A 21,590-nucleotide genomic window follows, 5' to 3' on the forward strand; every position below is an offset into this window, starting at 1 on the left:
TTAAAAAGTTATTGAAATGATTGAGGGATAGTTGTTTTAACGTATAATGAATGTGAATGTGATAGGTCAGTTTGAAATGCATAAACTATCTTTGACTATGCAAAGCAATATATCTTATGGATATATGATATTTCAGACATTTTCCAAAAAGTAGGTGGAACACTTGGAAACACTATCCAGATAGCTAGTACTAGCCACTGTCAGTTGTGCTAAATCTGGTTACTTTCACCATCAAGCAATGTAGAAATAAATTGCACGTACTCAAAACAATATTAACCTTTACTTCTCTATATTTATCTGATAGGTGATTTAATTAAAGCAAGAGGTATGTATTTAAATTGATCAATAATAAATACATTTTATGGAAAATAAAATTCAGTGAGTTCATAATACATATTTTTGTGTACACAGACAATCTCCAAAAAGAAAAAGGTGAGTGCTATCAATTACCTTCTAATATAGACGCATTGGATGACTTATGATCTCTTCCAGTGGCATTTTGCTGCCAATGTACAGAGTAAATCCGCTATCCCAGTTTAAGCCTGGAAACTTTTGTGGTGGCATTCTAATCAGGAACTTTACTGGTTTGTTGTCTAAAGTCCTCAAAGTTTGAAATACTTCTTCCTTGATACTCTGACTCTGGAATATTACCTTGAAATATATTAACAGTTTAAGAAATCAGAGCTGAAATTTAAGATTCGGTTATGAGAGTTCAAAGAATACAAAATGCATTTTTATTGTTTTCTTGCTTAAGATCATACCAAAAGAAAAAAGCACCAATGTAATATTGTTTTCCTCTCCAGTCTTTACAACATTGAGATGTATTGACCTCACTTCATGTGTTCTACAATGTTCTTGTGAAAGCTTCCAATCCCGTCTTTTGATTATGTAAGACACTTCCTCTTTGTGAATATATTTTCCATTTTCCATCTGAATTGGTCCGAGGACTGTCTGTCTTAAATATGCATTGCCTATATATATAACATAAGCATTTCCATAACCTAGTAAACTTGGCATTTATGAGGCTTGTTGTACAAGACTTTCTTCCTGGTCACCTACAGTATGTACGAGGAAAACACCTGGAGCTGTAATTTACAATGTAGAGATAATGGAAACTATTAAAAATTATTATAAACTGGCAAATGCACCACCCTGTCAATCGTGTCCTACCCTCTGACTTAAAAGTGATTCCCATGGTTGAGAACCTTAGTCTGATGCCTGCCTGTCTTTGGGCCATCCTGTCATAGTTAGCCATATTTAGAGAATAGCTGCATCTAGAAAATGTTTCTTCTCAGAAGATTCATGCGAGACATCACAGTCCACAAAACGTAAATCCACTCATAGCTGAGTACATAGAGTAACAACTTCATATGTTTTATAGACAGTTATTTTTATTTTAAAAATTCAACTTCTGGAGGTATTTATTTAAATCCTAAAATTCTCATGAGCAGGTTAAATAAATTATTTACCTCTCTGTAAGGTACTCTATCTTCAGTTTAACAATCACTCAGGATATGCACTGAAGAATTAGAATGTTTTTCAAATTAGGAACAGTAGCCATCCACCAGGGAAGCCAAGGCCATTGCAATTGATGAGTTATGAGGCTTTTATGCCACATATCAACCCAATAAAATAAGAGATGCATAGAGATTGTTTTAAGTATTTAGTTCTTTAAATGTTCAAACCAAAAGGATAATAACCAACATTGAGCGCCATTGTAGAGTTGTCAATGACACTCCAAGTAAATAAAAATACGCAAGGACAGTCGTACATTGCTTCGCGTGGGTGCTGTATGGAGACAAGGAACCTATTTCTAGAAGTAACAATCTGTCAGCAGTGCCAAAGCTTTTAAATCATTTTGTCCTTTCAGACTCTAGGAATTCGACTTTTGTTCATTTTCCAATCTTTGCTATTTCTTTTATAGAATGTGTGATGTTATAAAGCTGTTTAGGAATACTATAAATGTCTACTCCATAGGTACATGCTATCCAGGAATGTCTATGAATGTTAACTATATTCTATCTCTATAATAAATTACTTGGCACATTTCCTGCCATTCTTGTCTTGTTCAAATCTTGCTTTAAAATCTTAAAATGCTGTAATTGCTTACAAAATAAAAAGTAGGATAATATAAAAAATGCAAGTAGTATACAATAGAATATCAGATTTCAGATCATAGATAGAGAGAGCCTTCCAGACATAGCTATAGAGCTTCATGAAAATGATGCAAAGCATCAAAATTATATTTCCGTTATTTATTCCTGTTAATATGAAGATAATTTTTAGGCACCAATGCAAAGTTTTTACACAACTGAAGAGTTGGTCACACAGTTGTTTTTCATGTAATGTTCCAAATGCAGATTCAATTGTTCTGTTTAATTCAAATTGTCAGATGATGATTGTGTTGTGACATTTTCATCCTCATAAGTTTTAACAATGTAGTTATATTTTTGTGAATTGCTTGAATTTAGAGCATTACACTGTAGCACAGTTGTCAAAATATTCAAATGTGGAACATCTCTTGAATGCTTGCCTTTAAAATTTGGCAACAGTCTGCATTGAATCTCCACAAGTAACACATTTGTCATTGCTATTTCAGACACTCTCCAGAAGGAAAAAGGTAAGTGAAATCGCAATAAAACAAGGGTAAGGGCAAGCACAAATCCAGTCAAGGTAGAGTACTTCAGTTACACATCTTGTCTGAAGATTGTTACTTCCTGTCTTGCATCATTTGCTTTTCATGATGTTGGGAACTATATTTTGCTCTACAGAGGGGCTATGTTGTAGACTGTGTCTCCTTTATATTAAAACAGAAGTGCACTACACTGTAAGACAGGCAGTTCCCAATCCACACAGCAGTAGAAAACACCAAGATTGTCACCAAGTGATTTCTCTGCAATTAGACACTTCTACTCCATTTTCAAAATCTCCAGAAATGGTCATTATGAAATTCATAATCTATTATAGGCTATCTGAGCAGACATATCAAAAACATGAATTTCCCAAAAATTTTTTGGTTTTAAACAAAATAGTTTTGACCTTTGAAAGATTTCAACATATTGTATATTAGATATTTTTTAAGACATTTATCATCTGCAATAAACTTATTTCTTTTCAAAGACACCTAACAGAATAGTGCTAGGCAACTTGATGTCATATACCTTAAATAAAATATTAAAATGATTGAGGGATAATATTTTTATTGTATAATGAATGTGAATGTGATAGGTCAGTTTAAAATGCATAAACTATGTGAAACAATATATCTTATGGATATATGATATTTCAGACATTTTCCAAAAAGTAGTTGGAACACTTGGAAACACATTCCCTATAGCTAGTACTACCCTCTGTCTGTTGTCCTTAATCTGGTTAATTTCACCATCAGGCAATGTAGAAATAAATTGCACATACTCAAAACAATATTAACCTTTACTTCTCTATATTTATCTGATAGGTGATTTAATTAAAGCAAGAGGTATGTATATAAACTGAGCAATAATAAATGAATTTTATAAAAAATCAAATTTAGTGACTTCATAATACATGTTTTTGTGTACACAGACAATCTCCAAAAAGAAAAAGGTGGGTGCTATAATTTACCTTCTCATATAGATGCATTGGATGAATTATGATCTCTTCCAGTGGCATTTTGCTGCCAATGTACAGAGTAAATCCGCTATCCCAGTTTAAGCCTGGAAACTTTTGTTGTGGCATTCTAATCAGGAACTTTACTGGTTTGTTGTCTAAAGTCCTCAAAGTTTGAAATACTTCTTCCTTGATACTCTGACTCTGGAATATTACCTTGAAATATATTAACAGTTCAAGAAATCAGAGCTGAAATTTAAGATTCGGTTATGAGAGTTCAAAGAATACAAAATGCATTGTTATTGTTTTCTTGCTTAAGATCATACCAAAAGAAAAGGGCACCAATGTTATATTGTTTTCCTCTTCAGTCTTTACAACATTGAGATGTATTGACCTCACTTCATGTGTTCTACAGTTTTCTTGTGAAAGCTTCCAATCCCGTCTTTTGATTATGTAAGACACTTCCTCTTTGTGAATATTTTTTCCATTTGCCATCTGAATTGGTCTAAGCCTTGTCTGTCTTAGAAATGCATTGCCTATATATCTAAAATAGGCATTTCCATAACCTAGTAAACTTGACATTTATCAGGCTTGTTGTACAAGACCTTCTTCCTGGTCACCTACAGCACATACGATTAGAACACAGGGAGCTGTAATTTATAGTGTGGAGATAATGGAAACCATTAAAAATTATCATAAACTGGGAAATGCTCCACCCTGTCAATCTTGTCCTACCCTCTGACTCAGAAGTTATTCCCATGGCTGAAATCCTTGGTCTAGTGCCTGCCTGTCATTGGGCCATCCTGTTATAGTTAGCCATATTTAGAGAATAGCTGCATTTAGAAAATGTTTCTTCTCAGAAGATTAATGCGAGACATCACAGTCCACAAAACGTAAATCCACTCATATCTCATTACATAGAGTAACAACTCCATATGTCTTACAGACAGTTATTTTTATTTTACAAACTACAACTTCTGGAGGTATTTATTTAAATCCTAAAATTCTTATGAGCAGGTTAAATAAATAATTACCTCTCTGTAGAGTACTCTATCTTCAGTTTAACAATCAGTCAGGAGATGCACCGAAGAATTAGGATGTTTTTCAATTTAGGAACAGTAGTCATCCACCAGGGAAGCCAAGCCAATTGCAATTGATGAGTTATGAGGCTTTTATGCCACAAATCAACCCAATAAAATAAGAGATGCATAGAGATTGTTTTAAGTATTTAATTCCTTAAATGTCCAAACCGAAAGGATAATAACCAACATTGAGCATTGTTGACCATTGCAGAGTTGTCAATGACACTTCCACTAATTAGAAATACACAAGTATAGTCGTACATTGCTTCGCGTGTGTGCTGTATGGAGACAATGAACCTATATCTAGAAGTACCAATGTGTCAGCAGTGCCAAAGCTCAAGCTCTGTAATGTTCAAATTATCAAAGTACAACTTTATCTATAGGACTGTAAACATGCGCAGTGTGAGAATCCATCATGACAAACAAGTAGAACCCACCCTCTTCTAAGGTGCAAGGAATGAGTTTGTCTGGCCAAGCACAGCCCAAGAGGCAAAAGTCGCTGCTCCAGAATCCGGTTTCTACTTTGAAAACTCTTTTTATTTACCTCCAAGCTTCCTGCAGTGATAGCTAAAAGGTCCATCAGGTGCTGCCCAGTGGCTTAAAGTGTTAGAGGATGTGTCAGGAACACTATGACTATTCACGTTCAGACGTTTCTATTTTAAATCATTTTGTCCTTTCATACTCTAGGAATTCAACTTTTGGGCATTTTCCAATCTTTGCGATTTCCTTTAAAGAGTGTGTGATGTTATAAAGCTGTTGTTTAGGAATACTAGAATGTCAGCACCATAGGCACCTGCTGTCCAGGAATGTCTATGATTATTGACTGTATTCTATCTCTATGATAAATGAGTTGGCACATTTCCTGCCATTCTTGTCTTGTTCAATTCTTGCTTTAAAATCTTAAAATCCTGTAATTGCTTACAAAATAAAAAGTGGGATAGGATACAAAATGCAAGTAGTATACAATAGAATATCAGATATCATATCATAAATAGAGAGAGTCTTCCAGACATAGCTATAGAGGCAAATGTTAATCCAGTGTGTAGCCCAATCCTCAGTTGGAGGCGACAGAGGGGGGAAATACATTACAGCTGGTCAGTATTTATGTTCCTTCCTCTTACAAGCTTCTAATTCATGACAGGAAATAGCTAACTTGCTATTTTATAAATAAATCAGAAGCATGTTGGGTGAATCAGCTTAGAATCTCAGGCACAATTTACTATTTATTGCTTAAGCAAAGATAGTATAAATCTCAATAAAGCATAAGGCAGTTATTATAGGCACTTGTTAAGCGCACAGCTACCCTAACGGGGTATCCCGGCGCTGTAGCCGACAGTGAGGAGATCAGGAGCATCAGGCTGGTCTAGTCCGTCCGGCTAAATAGCCAGGTTTTAAGGGCTTTAGGAAATAGAGGTTCCATCTGAATATGCCGTAGGTGCGTGGGGAATTTGTACCAGCATTTAGTGACACCCACCTCAAAGGATTTTCCACCGAATCTTGCTTTTTTAAATCTGGGTGTGATCAATTGGAATTGGGTGTTAGACCGTAGTGAACTGGACTGACCATAGGGGCGGAGTCTTCTTCTGAGATAGGCGGGCCCCAGCCCCTTGCCTGTCCGAAACGCCAGTGTTAGAACCTTGAATTCAATTCGCTTAGCGATGGGAAGCCAATGAAGTTGGCTCAGAGAAGGAGAAATAAGTTGTCTGAGTGGGGTACCACAGAATAAACGGGCTGCAGCGTTTTGTACTATCTGTAGTCTGCGAATCAATCCCAGGGAGAGGGCGAGATATAACCCACTTATGTAGTCCAAATGGGAAGTTATTAAGGCATAGACTACTGTTTTGCGTGTGGCATCCGGCAGGTAGTTGATACATTTCCTGATGGTTTTTATTTTCCCAAAACAAGTTGGTGCAACAGATTGGACCTGGGCTCCGAAGCACAGCTGACTGTCCCAGGATGATAAAGGCACAATACAAATGTTAGAATTTTTCTTGCTGTTTTTGATGTGCATAAATTGCATCTTTGCATTTATTTTTAGATTCTGTTTCAGTACCATTCATATTTTATGATCTAGCTTAGAAGTTTATTATAAATATTTTAAAATATATTTCCTATTCTTAGTGGCTTTGAATGTGATATTCATAAGTGAATCACATGTTAGTGTTCTACTGTGTCCCTGACCTCATCTTGTGGGATTTATTATTCCCAGAAAGTACTTATGAAGAATTAGTGTTTTATATATGAATTGCATTCCAAAGGTATTTCTAATTCATGCTGGCACATTGACTGAGCTCTTGCACCTGAATGTGACACATGAGAAGGATGTGACCCTATCGTAGAGTAGAGGCCATGGAGAATGCTGCATCTCCGGAGACAGAGTGACTTGTGTAATGATTTGGCACACACACACCTCTAGGATGGTAAATTTGAAACCCTAATCTGGCTTCTTCCTTTGGCTATTGCATAATGCTGCTGTGTTTATTAGCTGACTTGATGCCAAGTATTTCAGGATTTACATTTCAATTCAACTTTAAGTATAGCATTTCCTTCCTCCTCAAGTCAGCTCAATAGCATCTTAGGCCCAGATTTATCAAACTTTTCCACTGTTTTTGATTCACAAAAATGATGCAAAGCATCAAAGTTATATTTCCGTTATTTATTCTTGTTAATATGAAGATCATTTTTATGCACCATTGCAAAGTTTTTACACAGCTGAAGAGTTGGTCACACAGTTGTTTTTCATGAAATGTTCCAAATGCAGATTTAATTGTTCTGTTTATTTCAAATTGTCAGATGATGATTGTGTTGTGACATTTTCATCCTCATCATGTTTAACATTGTACTTATATTTTTGTGAATTGCTTGAATTTAGAGCATTACACTCTAGCACAGTTGTTAAAATATTCAAATGTGGAACATCTCTTGAATGGTTGTATTGAATCTCCACAAGTAACACATTTGTCATTGCTATTTCAGACACTCTCCAGAAGGAAAAAGGTATGTGAAATCACATTAAAACAAGGGTAAGGGCAAACACAAATCCAGTCAAGGTAGAGTACTTCTGTTGCACATCTTGTCTGAAGATTGTTACTTCCTGTCTTGCATAATTTGCTTTTCATGATGTTGGGAACTATATTTTGCTCTACAGAGGGGTTATGTTCGAGACTATGTCTCCTTTATACTAAAACAGAAGTACAGTACACAGTAAGAAAGTCAATTCCCAATCCACACAGCAGTAGAAAACACCAAGATTGTCACCAAGTAATTTCACTGCAATTAGACACTTCTACTCCATTTTCAAAATCTCCAGAAATGCTCATTATGAAATTCATAATCTATTATAGGCTATTGGAGCAGACATATCAAAATAATGAATTTCCAAATAATTCTTTGGTTTTAAACAAAAAAGTTTTGAGGTTTGAAAGATTTCAACATATTGTATATTAGATATTTTTTAAGACATTTATAACCTGCAATAAATGTATTTCTTTTCAAAGACCCCTAACCAGAATAGTGCTAGGCAACTTGATGTCATATACTTATTGTTATTGAAATGATTGAGGGATATTTTCTTTCACGTATAATGAATGTGAATGTGATAGGTCAGTTTGCAATATATAAATCTTTGACTATGCGAAACTATATATCTTATGAATATATGATATTTCAGACATTTTCCAAAAAGTAGTTGGGTCACTTGGAAGCACCTTCCAGATAGCTAGTACTAGCCACTGTCTGTAGTCCTTAATCTGGTTACTTTCACCATCAGGCAATGTAGAAATAAATTGTGCGTACTCAAAACAATTTTAACCTTTACTACTCTATATTTATCTGATAGGTGATTTAATTAAAGCAAGAGGTATGTATTTAAATTGAGCAATAATAAATGAATTATATGAAAAATAAAATTCAGTGAGTTCATAATACATGTTTTTGTGTGCACAGACAATCTCCAAGAAGAAAAAGGTTAGTGCTATAATTTACCTTCTAAAATAGACACATTGGATGAATTATGATCTCTTCCAGTGGCATTGTGCTGCCAATGTATAGAGAAAATCCTCTATCCCAGTTTAACCCTGGAAACTGTTTTTGTGGCATTGTAATCAGGAACTTTACTGGTTTGTTGTCTAAGATCATACCAAAAGAAAAAGGCACCAATGTTATATTGTTTTTCTCACTAGTCTTTACAACATTGAGATGTATTGACCTCACTTTATTTGTTCTACAGTTTTCTTGTGAAAGCTTCCAATACCGTCATTTGATTATGTAAGACACTTCCTCTTTGTGAATATATTTTCCATTTGACATCTGAATTGGTCTGAGCCCTATCTGTCTTAGAAATGCATTGCCTGTATATCTAAAATAAGCATTTCCATAACCTAATAAACTTGGCATTTATCAGGCTTGTTGTACAAGACCGTCTTCCTGGTCACCTACAGCATATACGAGGAGAACACAAGGGACTGTAATTTGCAGTGTGGAGATAATGGAAACTATAAAAAATATTATAAACTGGCAAATGCTCCACCCTGTCAATAGTGTCCTACCCTCTGACTTAGAAGTGATTCCCATAGTTGAAAACCTTGGTCTAGTGCATGCCTGTCATTGGGCCATCCTGTCATAGTTAGCCATATTTAGAGAGTAGCTGCATTTAGATAATGTTTCTTCTCAGAAGATTCATGCGAGACATCACAGTCCACAAAACGTAAATCCACTCATAGCTCAGTACATAGAGTAACAACTCCATATGTTTTATAGACAGTTATTTTTATTTAAAAACTTCAACTTCTGGAGGTATTTATTTAAATCCTAAAATTCTCATGAGCAGTTTAATAAATTATTTACCTCTCTGCAGAGTACTCTATCTTCAGTTTAACAATCACTAAGGAGGAGCACTGATTAATTAGGATGTTTTCCCAATTAGGAACAGTAGCCATCCACCAGGGAAGCCAAGGCCATTTCAAGTGATGAGTTATGAGGCTTTTATGCCACATATGAACCCAATAAATTAAGAGATGCATATAGAGTGTTCTAAGTATTTAATTCTTTAAATGTTCAAACCGAAATGATAATAACCAACATTGAGCATTGATGGCCATTGGAGAGTTGTCAATGAAATTCCCAGTAATTAAAAATACACAAGGATAGTGGTACATTGCTTAGTGTGTGTGCTGTATAGAGACAAGGAACCTATATCTAGAAGTAACAATCTGTCAGCAGTGCCAAAGCTCAAGTTCTGTAAGGTTCGAATCATCAAAGTACAACTTTATCCATAGGACTGTAAACATGCACAGTGTGAGAACTCATCATGACAACCAAGTAGAACCCACCCTCTTCTAAGGTGCAAGGAATGAGTTTGTCTGACCAAGCACAGCCCAAGAGGTAAAAGTCACTGCTCCAGAATCCCTTTACAACTTTGAAAACCCTTTTTATTTACCTACAGGGTTCCTGCAGTGATAGCTAATAGGTCCATCAAGAGCTGCCCAGTGGCTTAAAGGTGTAAGAGGATGTGTCAGGAACACTATGACAGTTCACGTTCAGACTTTTCTATTTTAAATCATTTTGTCCTTTCAGACTCTAGGAATTCAACTTTTGGGCATTTTCCAATCTTTGCTATTTCTTTTATAGAATGTGTGATGTTATAAAGCTGTTTATGAATACTAGAAATGTCAGCACCATAGGTACCTGCTATCCAGGAATGTTTATGAATGTTTACTATATTCTATCTCTATAATAAATTAGTTGGCACATTTTCTGCCATTCTTGTCTTGTTCAATTCTTGCTTTAAAATCTTAAAATCCTGTAATTGCTTACAAAATAAAAAGTAGGATAATATAAAAAATGCAAGTAGTATACAATAGAATATCAAATCATAGATAGAAAGAGCCTTCCAGAAATAGCTATAGAGGCAAATGTTAATCCCGTGTGTAGCCCAATCCTCAGTTGGAGGCGACAGAGGGGGGAAATACATTACAGCTGGTCAGTGTTTATGTTCCTTCCTCTTACATGCTTCTTATTCATGACAGGAAATAGCTAACTTGCTATTTTATAAATAAATCAGAAGCATGTTGGGTGAATCAGCTTAGAATCTCAGGCACAATTTACTATTTACTGCTTTAGCAAAGATAGTATAAATAATAATAAAGCATAAAGCAGTTAGGATGATAAAGACACAATAAAAATGTTAGACTTTTTCCTGCTGTTTTCGATGTGCATAAATTGCATCTTTGTATGTATTTTTAGATTCTGTTTTAGTACCATTCATATTTTATGATCTATGTTAGAATTTTTTTAATATTTTAAAATATATTTCCTATTCTTAGTGGCTTTGAATGTGATATTCATAAATGAATCAGGTATTAGAGTACCACTGTGTCCCTGACCTCATCTTGTGGGATGTATTAATCCCAGAAAGTACTTATTATGAAGAATTAGTCCGTTTTTTATTTATGAATTGCATTCCAAAGGGATTTCTAATTCATGCTGGCACTTTGACTGAGTTCTTGCACCTGGAGGTGAGACATGAGAAGGATTTGACTCTATGGCAGAGGAGAGGCCATGGAGAATTCTGCTTCTCCGGAGACTGAGTGACATTTGTAATGATGTGGCACTCACCCACCTCTAGGATGGTATAATTTGAAACCCTAATCTGCTTCTTCCTTTGGGTATTGCATAATGCTGCTGTGTTTATTAGCTGACTTGATGCCAAGTATTTCAGGATTTACATTTAAATACACTTTAAGTATAGCACTTCCTTCATGCTCAAGTCAGCTCAATAGTATCTTAGGCTCAGATCTATCAAACCTTTCCACTGTTCTTGCTTCATGAAAATGATGCAAAGCATCAAAATTATATTTCCGTTATTTATTCCTGTTAATATGAAGATAATTTTTATGCACCAATGCAAAGTTTTTACACAGCTGAAGAGTTGGTGACACAGTTGTTTTTCATGTAATGTTCCAAATGCAGATTCAATTGTTCTGTTTAATTCAAATTGTCAGATGATGATTGTGTTGTGACATTTTTATCCTCATAAGTTTTAACATTGTAGTTATATTTTTGTGAATTGCTTGAATTTAGAGCATTACAATCTAGCACAGTTGTCAAAATATTCAAATGCCAAGTTTACTAGGTTATGGAAATGCGTTGTTCAAGACCTTCTTCCTGGTTACCTATAGCATATAGGAGGAGAACACAGGGAGCTGTAATATACAGTGTGGAGATAATGGAAACTATTGAAAATTATTATAAACTGGCAAATGTTCCACCCTGTCAATCTTGTCACACCCTCTGACTTAGAAGTGATTCCCATGGTTGAAAACCTTGGTCTAGTGCCTGCCTGTCTTTGGGCCATCCTGTCATAGTTAGCTATATTTAGAAATAGCCACATTTAGAAAATGTTTCTTCTCAGAAGATTCATGCGAGACATCACAGTCCACAAAACGTAAATCCACTCGTCGATCAGTACATAGAGTACCAACTCCATATGTCTTATAGACAGTTATTTTTATTTAGCAAACTTCAACACTGGAGGTATTTATTTAAATCCTAAAATTCTCATTAGCAGGTTAAATAAATTAATTACCTCTCTGTAGAGTACTCTATCTTCAGTTTAACATTCACTCAGGAGATGCACTGAAGAATTAGGATGTTTTTTCAATTAGAAACAGTAACTACCCACCAGGGAAGCCAAGGCCATTGCAATTAATGAGTTATGAGGCTTTCATGCCACATATCAACCCAATAAATTAAGAGATGCATAGTAAGTATTTGATTCTTTAAATGTCCAAACTGAAAGGATAACCAACATTGAGCATTGATGGCCCTTGCAGAGTTGTCGATGACACTCCCAGTAATAAAAAATTCACAAGAATAGTCACACATTGCTTTGTGAGTGTGCTGTATGGAGACAAGGAACTTATATCTAGAAGTAACAATCTGTCAGCAGTGCCAAAAGCTCGAGCTCTGTAATGTTTGAGTGGGACTGTAAACATGCGCAGTATGAGAACACATCATGACAAACAAGTAGAACCCACCCTCTTCTAAGGTGCAAGGAATGTGCTTGTCTGACCAAGCACAGCCCAAGAGGAAAAAGTTACTGCTCCACAATCCCTTTCCAACTTTGAAAACTCTTTTTATTTATCTACAGGCATCCTGCAGTGGTAGCTAATAGGTCTATCAGGAGCTGCCCAATGCCTTAAAATTGTTTAAATATGTGTCAAGAACACAATAACAATTTTTGCTTGATCAGAATTTTCTATTTCCATTGTTTTGTCCTCGGTGGATATAATGGGCCACGTCCTTGACATCCCCGGATGTCACGTTCATTTTTGATTCCTCATTGCAGACGCAGGAGCTTTAGCAGTATGAATTTGTTCATCCTGCTCCTCTGACTATGCGAGGATTTCCGTTGTATCATTTACACTGATGGGAGCGCACAAGCTGCTATGGGTTGAAAGCAAGCATATTCTTCGGCCTGCGCAATTGTGGTTGGTACTATGGTGGATGGTGAATTCAAGTCTGATATCGTGCATACACAGACATTAGGGGACTGTACCGCCCAATTGGCAGAGCTTCGTTCTCTGATGCTTGCTTTGGAGTACGTAGATCCCAGTCTGACTACTCTTCTTGTTAGTGACTCTTACTACTGTGTTCAATCATACAATGACAATCTAACCTTTTGGACTCAAAATGATTATCGTGACTCCAAGGGTCGCACAATAAAACATAAAATGATTTGGGTTCGAGTGGCTGAGCTTCAAAGAGGCTGCCTCTTGTCTTTGTAATTCATACTCTGGGTCAACACCGTGTTGGGGTTCATGCTGTTGGCAACTGTCTTGCAGATGAGGCTGTGAGGACAGCAGTTACAACATACACAGTAGCGGCGGTTACACGTTCTAAAAGTAATATTGATGACGACATTTTAGCAGCTATTGCCACAACAGAGAAGGGAGGTAATTACCCGAAAGAATTTCCTTCGAAATACTCTTATCATTTAAGCCCTGATAAAGTTCCTTATGTGAGAATTAACAACGTTGGTGACAGGTTAATTCCGAACGCAGACAGACTTTGATTGCAGTAGCCCATGCTAGGAATTTTTGCGTGTGGCACCTTCCATTCGGACCACGGTCTAGCGTTTGCCTCTAAGGCATACAAGGATGCCATGAGTTCTTTGGGGGCCGAAGTCAAATTTTCGTCTCCATACAGGCCTGAGGGTACTTCAGTTGTGAAGCAGATGAACCGTGACTTAAAGCAGTCCTTGACAGCAACCTTGATGGTCTAGACATGGCGGCGGCAGCCGCATCCTTTAACGTAGATGAACATTCTAATGTTTTGCAGAACCTACAAAAGACCAGAGACAGTCTTGCAAAGGAACATTTGCCCTCCACATCTGATGCTGCGTTGCAGATTCCGGTAGCCGGCTGGCTACCCCAAGTTGGAGAACTGGTCCGAGAGAAGATCGACAACAAGGAGTTCGTCCCTCCTATCGAGCTCCAGTTCCCGTGCTTGGCGTGCAGGGTACAAGAACAGTCATTTTACCTCCTCTTCCTGGTCGAAAGGGGAACAGGGGAACAGGTACATCTCCATTGACAATGTCAAACTACACAGGGTGGCCGATTCTTAATAGTATGACACCTGCGGTTTTGTGTCCAGCAATGGTGCGACACTCTGTTTTGGTCCAGGATCCAGCCATTGGGCCTGATGTTGGCATTGAGATGAATACAGTTGTGAATGCTTTATTGAATGCACCTGCTGGTGATCCTCTTGCTGATACTGAATATACTTCAGGAAAAACTAAATGTTGGCAATGAGTAAAGTGGGGCAGTGGTATGATTGGGCCCACTCCAGTGAACAACGTACCTCCTGAACTTTGGGTGGAATACTACCACTCCCAATTCGCTTCCTTGCCGAGCACTGTAATTGTTTATCCTGAGGTCATTACTGAGGCAGTTTTTACATTTGATAAAGGGGAGATAGAAAGGGTCCTAGAAGGGGTTCCAGCGGGGAGGGCTCCGGGCCCGGACTCTATCCCGGCTGATATCTTTAAAGAAGATAAGAGGATCTGGACCGAGTATATTTTTATCATTATAAATGCCATTGCCAAGGATGCACAGTTACCTGATACCTGGCGTGGGGCTGAAATTATTCCCATATATAAGAAAGGTGACCATGCCAATCCTAGCAACTATAGGCCAATAAGCCTAATTGACACCATGCAGAAAATAGTTGCTAAACTTGTGCTAGGTAGAACTAACAAATGGATAGTGGAGCAGGATGTATTGTCTACCTATCAAGTGGGTTTTCAACCCCACGTCAGTACTATTGACCAAGTCTTAAGGCTCATGCTGATATATTGGAGTACAGTGATTCTTGTGGGGGGGAACTCTCTACGCAGCATTTGTTGACTTAAAATCACATTTGACTTGGTCCCCCGCCATAAGCTGTGGGACGCACTAAAGGAGGCTGGGATGCCCCCTGAAATCTTAAGCTTTGTGATTCAACTGGATGAGGCAAATTATGCCCCCGTTAGGTGGGAACAGCAGGGTGAATTGATAGATAGTTTCCCAGTAAATAAGGGTGTGCGGCAAGGATGTGTGCTTGCCCCTACCCTATTCTCCTTGTTTATAAATAAGGGTATCTCATATTACACCAACTTTCCTACATATGCGTCAACTCTTGCCGGATCAAGGGTCCCACTTTTAATGTTTGCAGATGACACTCTAATTTTATCTAAAACTCAATCTGGTCTGCAACAGGCCCTTGACAGGTTTACAGAGTTCTGCAAGACCTGTCCTCAAAGATTAAATTGGTGCCGAAGCTCAAGAGTAATTAATTTCATTTGGTGCTCCGCCACTTGTGGGAAGATCCAATAAGGAATTCATTTCCAGTAAAAATTTGTATAACGAACTCTATTGGGTTATGATTACTAGGGAGACCCTGTCGCCGATCAGCAGTAGTTCGCTCACAGGCATTTTCCTAGAGCACAAGCTTGTGACGGAAGCAGAAGCCTACTGGAACTTGATTACAAACCCTGGTGATAGAAAACTATTCCACCAATTTAGAGTAGGCACTCTACTGTTAAGATCTTTTACTGCAAAATGGAATAAGGCTTTAGATCACAATTGCATTTTGTGCCCATTACATGTAGAGACGTTAACCCATGTACTCTTTGTGTGTCCCGGTTACAAGGGCCCTCGTTGCAGGTGGCTTAAGCCACTGTGTTCCAATCTTGGTAGCAGATAGTGTATGACAGCCTTGCATATTCTAGGATCGAACACCCGTACAGACATTGTTATCACCATGGTGAAATTTCTTAGTTGGACTTGGGCATTGAGAAGGAAAAACTTGGAGGCTGGTTCGGGAATTGCATGTGTTGCATGATTATGCCTCTGGCAAAGAAGGCTCCCCTGGCTGTATTTTATGAAATGGTTTTAAGGGTGTATAATACATTATATTTATGTGTATAGTTCATAATTGCTAAGAACATTTGATGATGTTGATATTAAATTTGCATGTATTGCATGATTTTAGGATGATATATTTTTATAAGACACTTTTATGTTCTATTGTGTCTTTTATGATTGGAATTATCAAATAAAGACTAATTGAACTGAACTAAATATACTTACCCCACTGACTTGTTTATGCCTGATTTGGAGACCTGTGTGGCTAATCAATCCCGTTTTTCATTTGACACTGGCTCGACCACATCCAAGTCCCCTTCAAAGGTTTCGATTTTTGCTACTTGGTTTAAAAAAACATTTTTTGATTCCCTTTTGGACTTACATTTGGCTGGTGCTTTTTTCCATTTTTTTATTCATGCCCATCAGATTTGTGTTGTATTTTTTTCGTTTTGTGAATGGACACTAGGTTCAAGAAAGAACTTCAATTAGACTAATTGATGGAACTTTGGCTCCCCACTCCTTTTCGCACATCATGAAGAGGGACCAGACATTTGTGAATATAACTGCTTGACCCGTTTTAGATGGGATTGTATGGAACGATGTTAAGTTCCAAATTCATGGGCCCACGGAGGTTATTAATGTTCCCAATTTACTCTGTGTTTCTATGGGGGATGTGGTTAAACAAAATATTCGCTCTCATGATTGGGACGTCCAGGCCGTAGAGGCTTTATTTTCGGATTTGAAGTATTTTGCTGCTTTAGATGCTGAAGATTTATATTTAGAATCTGCAAACCATGGTGATTTGTACTGTTACCAGCATGTTGGCAATCACTTTCTGCATAAGACAAATCCTTTTAGAAATGCGGTTAACTACACACAGTGAGAACACTGTCTCGTACCAGTGGAAGGCAGTTGGGGGCTATGAGCTGTAAAAAAGATACTGTTGATCTTAAATCTGTTTGGGGTTCTAAAAGTTGGCAAGTACAAGGCACCGAGGCGTTGCATCGTGCTAGTCTCATCCCGAACCATACGTTGTTTCTGAATACCACTATTTCACAAACCACCTGCTTTGGATTGGCTACTTCTGAAAAATTAAATGCTCCTGCGTTTCCTGATTTGGGTGCATTTCCCCATTGGTATAATTACACCAACACTTCCATAAGTGAATTACAAGCCCTGTTGAGTAATTCCTATTTTAATGTTTCCAGCATTAATCCCGAAGGCTGGTTGCTATGGCTAAAAAGTCTGGATTCCTACCAGCACCGTTTTCTGGGTCTGACCCCTGGCTATTCAGAGGTTAGAGTAGATCCCCATTTTCAGAGTCAACATTCCGGTCACCACCTATTTTGTAGGCAAATTGTGTCAGAGTTGGCTCAAACACTCGACCTTAGTGTCAGTTAAACTGCATTTGTCCAAACGTACTGACACCGTTGATTTAAATGATTTTGTAAAAGGGCCTGCAGCAGGCAGAACAAAAAGATGGATATATGCTGTTTACAACGAAGTTTGGAAACTGTCCCAGATTGAAGCTGCTTCTAGGCTTAGAGCTTTTGATCAGGCTAATTTATTTTAAGTGCTTGCCATTGTAGATAATAGCATTAACACCCTTTCTTCCTGTATTTACACATTAGATAATATTGTTTCATCTGTTGTTGATATTGTACAAGAAGATGTTGCAGTGGGACCCTTGACCTTGCTGGTAGGTCGCTCCCCCACCACACAGCTCTGCCTGTGTGTCCCCCTCGCTGCCCCTGTTTGTGCTCATTTTTCTTGCCTCTGCCCCTGATTGTGATCGTTTTTCCTGACTCTGCCCCCTGATTGTGCCCGTTTATCTTGCCTCTTCCCCCCTGATTTTGCCTGTTTTTCTTGCCTTCTGCCCCTGATTGTGATCGTTTTTCTTGCCTCTGCCACAGATTGTGCTAGTTTTTCTTGCCTCTGCCCCCTGAATGTGCTTGTTTTTCTTGCCTTGTGCCCCCTGATTGTGCTAGTTTTTCATGCCTTCTTCCCCCTGATTGTACCCATTTTTCTTGCCTCTGCCCCCTGATTGTGCCCGTTTTCTTGCCTCTGCCCCCTGATTGTGATAAATTTTTCTTGCCTCTGCCCAGCTGATTGTGCTCATTTTCTTTTCTTTTGTTCCCCCTCGCTGCCCCTGATTGTGCCCGGCTGCCTTGGTGCCCTTGCCGCTCCCGTTCCCGCCGCTGTGTCCCCTAAGGCCCCGCCCCCTCACTGCCCATTCGCTTCCCCCGCTTCCCGCCTCCCAGCTCCTCCTCCCTCCCACCTCCCAATATAGGCCGGCTGCTGCGCGGTGAGGAGGGCGACTCTTGACCTGATTGTGCTAGTTTTTCGTGCCTTCTGCCCCCTGATTGTGCTCGGTTTTCTTGCCATCTGCCCCCTGATTGTGCTCGGTTTTCTTGCCTTCTGCATCCCCTCGCTGCCCCTGATTTATGCCCATTTTCTTGCCTTCTGCTCCCCCTCGCTGCCCCTGATTTGTGCCTGTTTTCTTGCCTTCTGCTCCCCTGATTGTGCTCGTTTTTCTTGCCTCCTGTTACCCTGATTGTGCTAGTTTTCTTGTCTTCTGCTCCCCTAATTGTGCTTGTTTGCCTTCTGTCCCCCTCACTGTCCCTGATTTTTCCCTCGCCCCCTGTGCCCACTGCTCACCTCCTGCCGCTGCTTCCCCTGTGGCCCCGCTCCCCCGCGCCCATTCGCCATCCCCTGTCATCCACCTCCCGCCTCCCAGCTGCTCCTCCCTCCCAGCTCCCCTCCAAATGGCAGGAGCTGGGGGCCGCGCCGCTGGCATGCCGAAGGAGCACCTAAGGCAAGCTGTCTGCGCCCGTCCGTGCCTGGACCGCACTTAGCGCCACAACCCCTGGACCCCGCAAACGCCACGACACCAGACTCCACTGCGATGCCAGCAGCCTTCACACACTCAACACCGGCCGAAACCACACCTGCTTCCAGGCCACCCCAAAGCGGACCCACGGACCTTTCTCCTGCCGCACATGCAGCTTCACCCACGACAGAACCATCAAACCTCCAAGGACTGGACCCCACAACCTCTACTGCATACTCCTCAACACCCGCTCCGCATGCAAACTCGCCATCGAGCTCTGGGATCTGCTCGACACCTCCGCCCCAGACTTGGCCTTCCTAACCGAGACCTGGTGGAATGACTCCTCGGCGCCCGACATCACCATAGCCATCCCAGACGGCTACAAGATCACCTGCAGGGACTGCGCCAATGGAACCAGAGGAGGAATAGCCATCATCCACAAGTCCACCCTCAAGGTCACCACCAACGCAGACGACACCCTCCACACCGCCGAACACCTGCACTTCCGGATCCACACCTACCCCAACAACACCCTCAGAGGAACACTCATCTACAGACCCCCCAGAACCCCGGGCTCAGTTCAGTGACTCCATCCCTGACCTCGCCAGCACCCACGCACTCGCCTCCACGGACTACATCCTCCTTGGGGACCTGAACTTCCACCTCGAGAACAACAACAACGCCAACTCCGCCACCCTGATCGCCAACCTCGCCAACCTCGGCCTCAAACAACTTGTCACCGCACCCACCTACGCCGCCGGCCACAAGCTGGACCCCGTCTTCTCCATAGGCACCCATGTCGCCTTCGACCACACCACGAACTCCACTGGACCGATCACTGCTGCATTATTTTCACCTTCAAGAAACCAACCACAGCACCCAACAGCTGCCTCGCCGCTGCTGGAGCAAAGTCACCGAAGACCAGCTGATCACCACCCTTGACCGGAACCCACCCACCAATCGCACCAATCCAGACACCGTGGCCCGCAACCTCAGACATTGGATCGACGACTGTGCCAACACCCTCGCCCCGCTCAAGAAACCTTCCAACAGCCATACCAGCAAGAGAGCCACCTGGTTCACCGACGAGCTCCAGACCTCCAAACGCGCATACCAGAAACTGGAGAAAATATGGTTCCACAAACGCACACCGGACAACCACGTAGCCCACAAGGATGCCACCCGCAAACATAACCACCTCATCAAATTATCCAAGAAATCCTCCTTCAAAGACTGCTTGGACAACAACGCACATGACAGCAAAGAGCTCTTCAGCATCGTAAAGGAGCTCTCCAACCCCAGCTCCAACACCAACTACATCCCGCCCTCACAAGAACTGTGTGACTCACTAGCCATCTTCTTCCACCGCAAGATTGCTGACATCCACGACAGCTTCAACACCACAACCACTCCAACTACACCAGACTCCACCTCCCATGAGAACACCACCAGCACCATCCGCCTGACCTCCTGGCTCAACGTCAACGACGACGAGACACGCATGGTGATGAACTCCATCCACTCAGGATCTCCGTCAGACCCGTGCCCACACCATCGCACCCCCACTACGGAAGGTCATCAACATCTCCTTCAAAACAGCAACATTCCCGGAAAGCTGCAAGCACGCCGAAATCAACCCCCTCCTCAGGAAGCCCAAGGCAGACCCCAAGGACCTCAAATACTTCTGGCCCATCTCCCTGCTCCCCTTCCCGGCAAAGGTCATCGAGAAAATTGTCAACAGGTAAGTGGCCCGCACATAGAAGACAACAACATCTTGGATCCATCCCAGTTTGGATTCAGACGAAACCACAGCACCGAGACAGCTCTCATCGCCGCCACAGACATCATCAGGCGCCAACTAGACAACGGCGAAGCATCAGCCCTCATCCTCCTGGACCTGTTGGCCGCCTTCGACACGGTCTGCCATCGCACTCTAAAGACACGTCTCCTAGAAGCCGGAATCCAAAGGAAGGCCATTAACTGGACTACGTCCTTCCTCTCCGGCAGCACCCAGAGCGTCCGTCTCCCACCCTTCCAATCCGAACCCACCGACATCATCTGCGGCGTCTCCCAGGGCTCAGCCCGACACTGTTCAACATCTACATGACCCCCCTCACACCAGTGGCCCGCCAGCACAACCTCAACATCAACTCCTATGCCGACGACACCCAGTTCATCCTCTCCCTCACCAAGGACCCACACACCGCCAAAACCAACCTCCACGAGGGAATGAAGGCCGTCGCCGACTGGATGAGGAGCAACCGTCTGAAGCTGAACTCGGACTAGATGGAGGTACACATCCTCGGACCCACCCCCTCAGCCTGGGACGACTCCTGGTGGCCGACCACACTGGGAACAGCACCAACACCCACCGACCATTCACGCAACCTAGGATTCATCCTCGACTCCTCCCTCTCCATGGCCAAGCAGGTCAATGCCGTCTCCTCCTCCTGCTACATCACCCTCCGCATGCTCCTCAAGATCTACAAGTAGATCCCGACTGAAACAAGAAGAATGGTGACACAGGCCCTCGTCAGCAGCCGACTGGACTACGGCAACGCACTCTACGCAGGAATCCGAGTCAAACACCTACAACGACTACAACGCATCCAAAACGCCTCCGCCCGACTAATCGTCAATGTCCCCTGCCGCAGCCACATCACCCCCTACCTGAGAGACCTACAC

At 40.9% G+C, this 21,590-nt stretch overlaps 1 protein-coding gene across 1 annotated transcript in view; it reads left to right on the forward strand.

The window, feature by feature from the left end:
- LOC144752363 (butyrophilin-like protein 9) overlaps positions 1-21,590 on the forward strand; it is a 416,572-nt gene that overhangs the window by 232,374 nt on the left and 162,608 nt on the right. The window contains exons 14-19 of the mRNA XM_078640298.1: positions 2,600-2,620; positions 3,458-3,478; positions 3,565-3,585; positions 7,647-7,667; positions 8,509-8,529; positions 8,616-8,636. Coding sequence (XP_078496424.1) covers positions 2,600-2,620; positions 3,458-3,478; positions 3,565-3,585; positions 7,647-7,667; positions 8,509-8,529; positions 8,616-8,636 — 126 coding nt within the window. The remainder of the gene's footprint in view (positions 1-2,599; positions 2,621-3,457; positions 3,479-3,564; positions 3,586-7,646; positions 7,668-8,508; positions 8,530-8,615; positions 8,637-21,590) is intronic.

This window comes from Lissotriton helveticus, chromosome 5_1 (assembly GCF_964261635.1).
Source record: "Lissotriton helveticus chromosome 5_1, aLisHel1.1, whole genome shotgun sequence".
Classification (NCBI taxonomy): domain Eukaryota; kingdom Metazoa; phylum Chordata; class Amphibia; order Caudata; family Salamandridae; genus Lissotriton; species Lissotriton helveticus.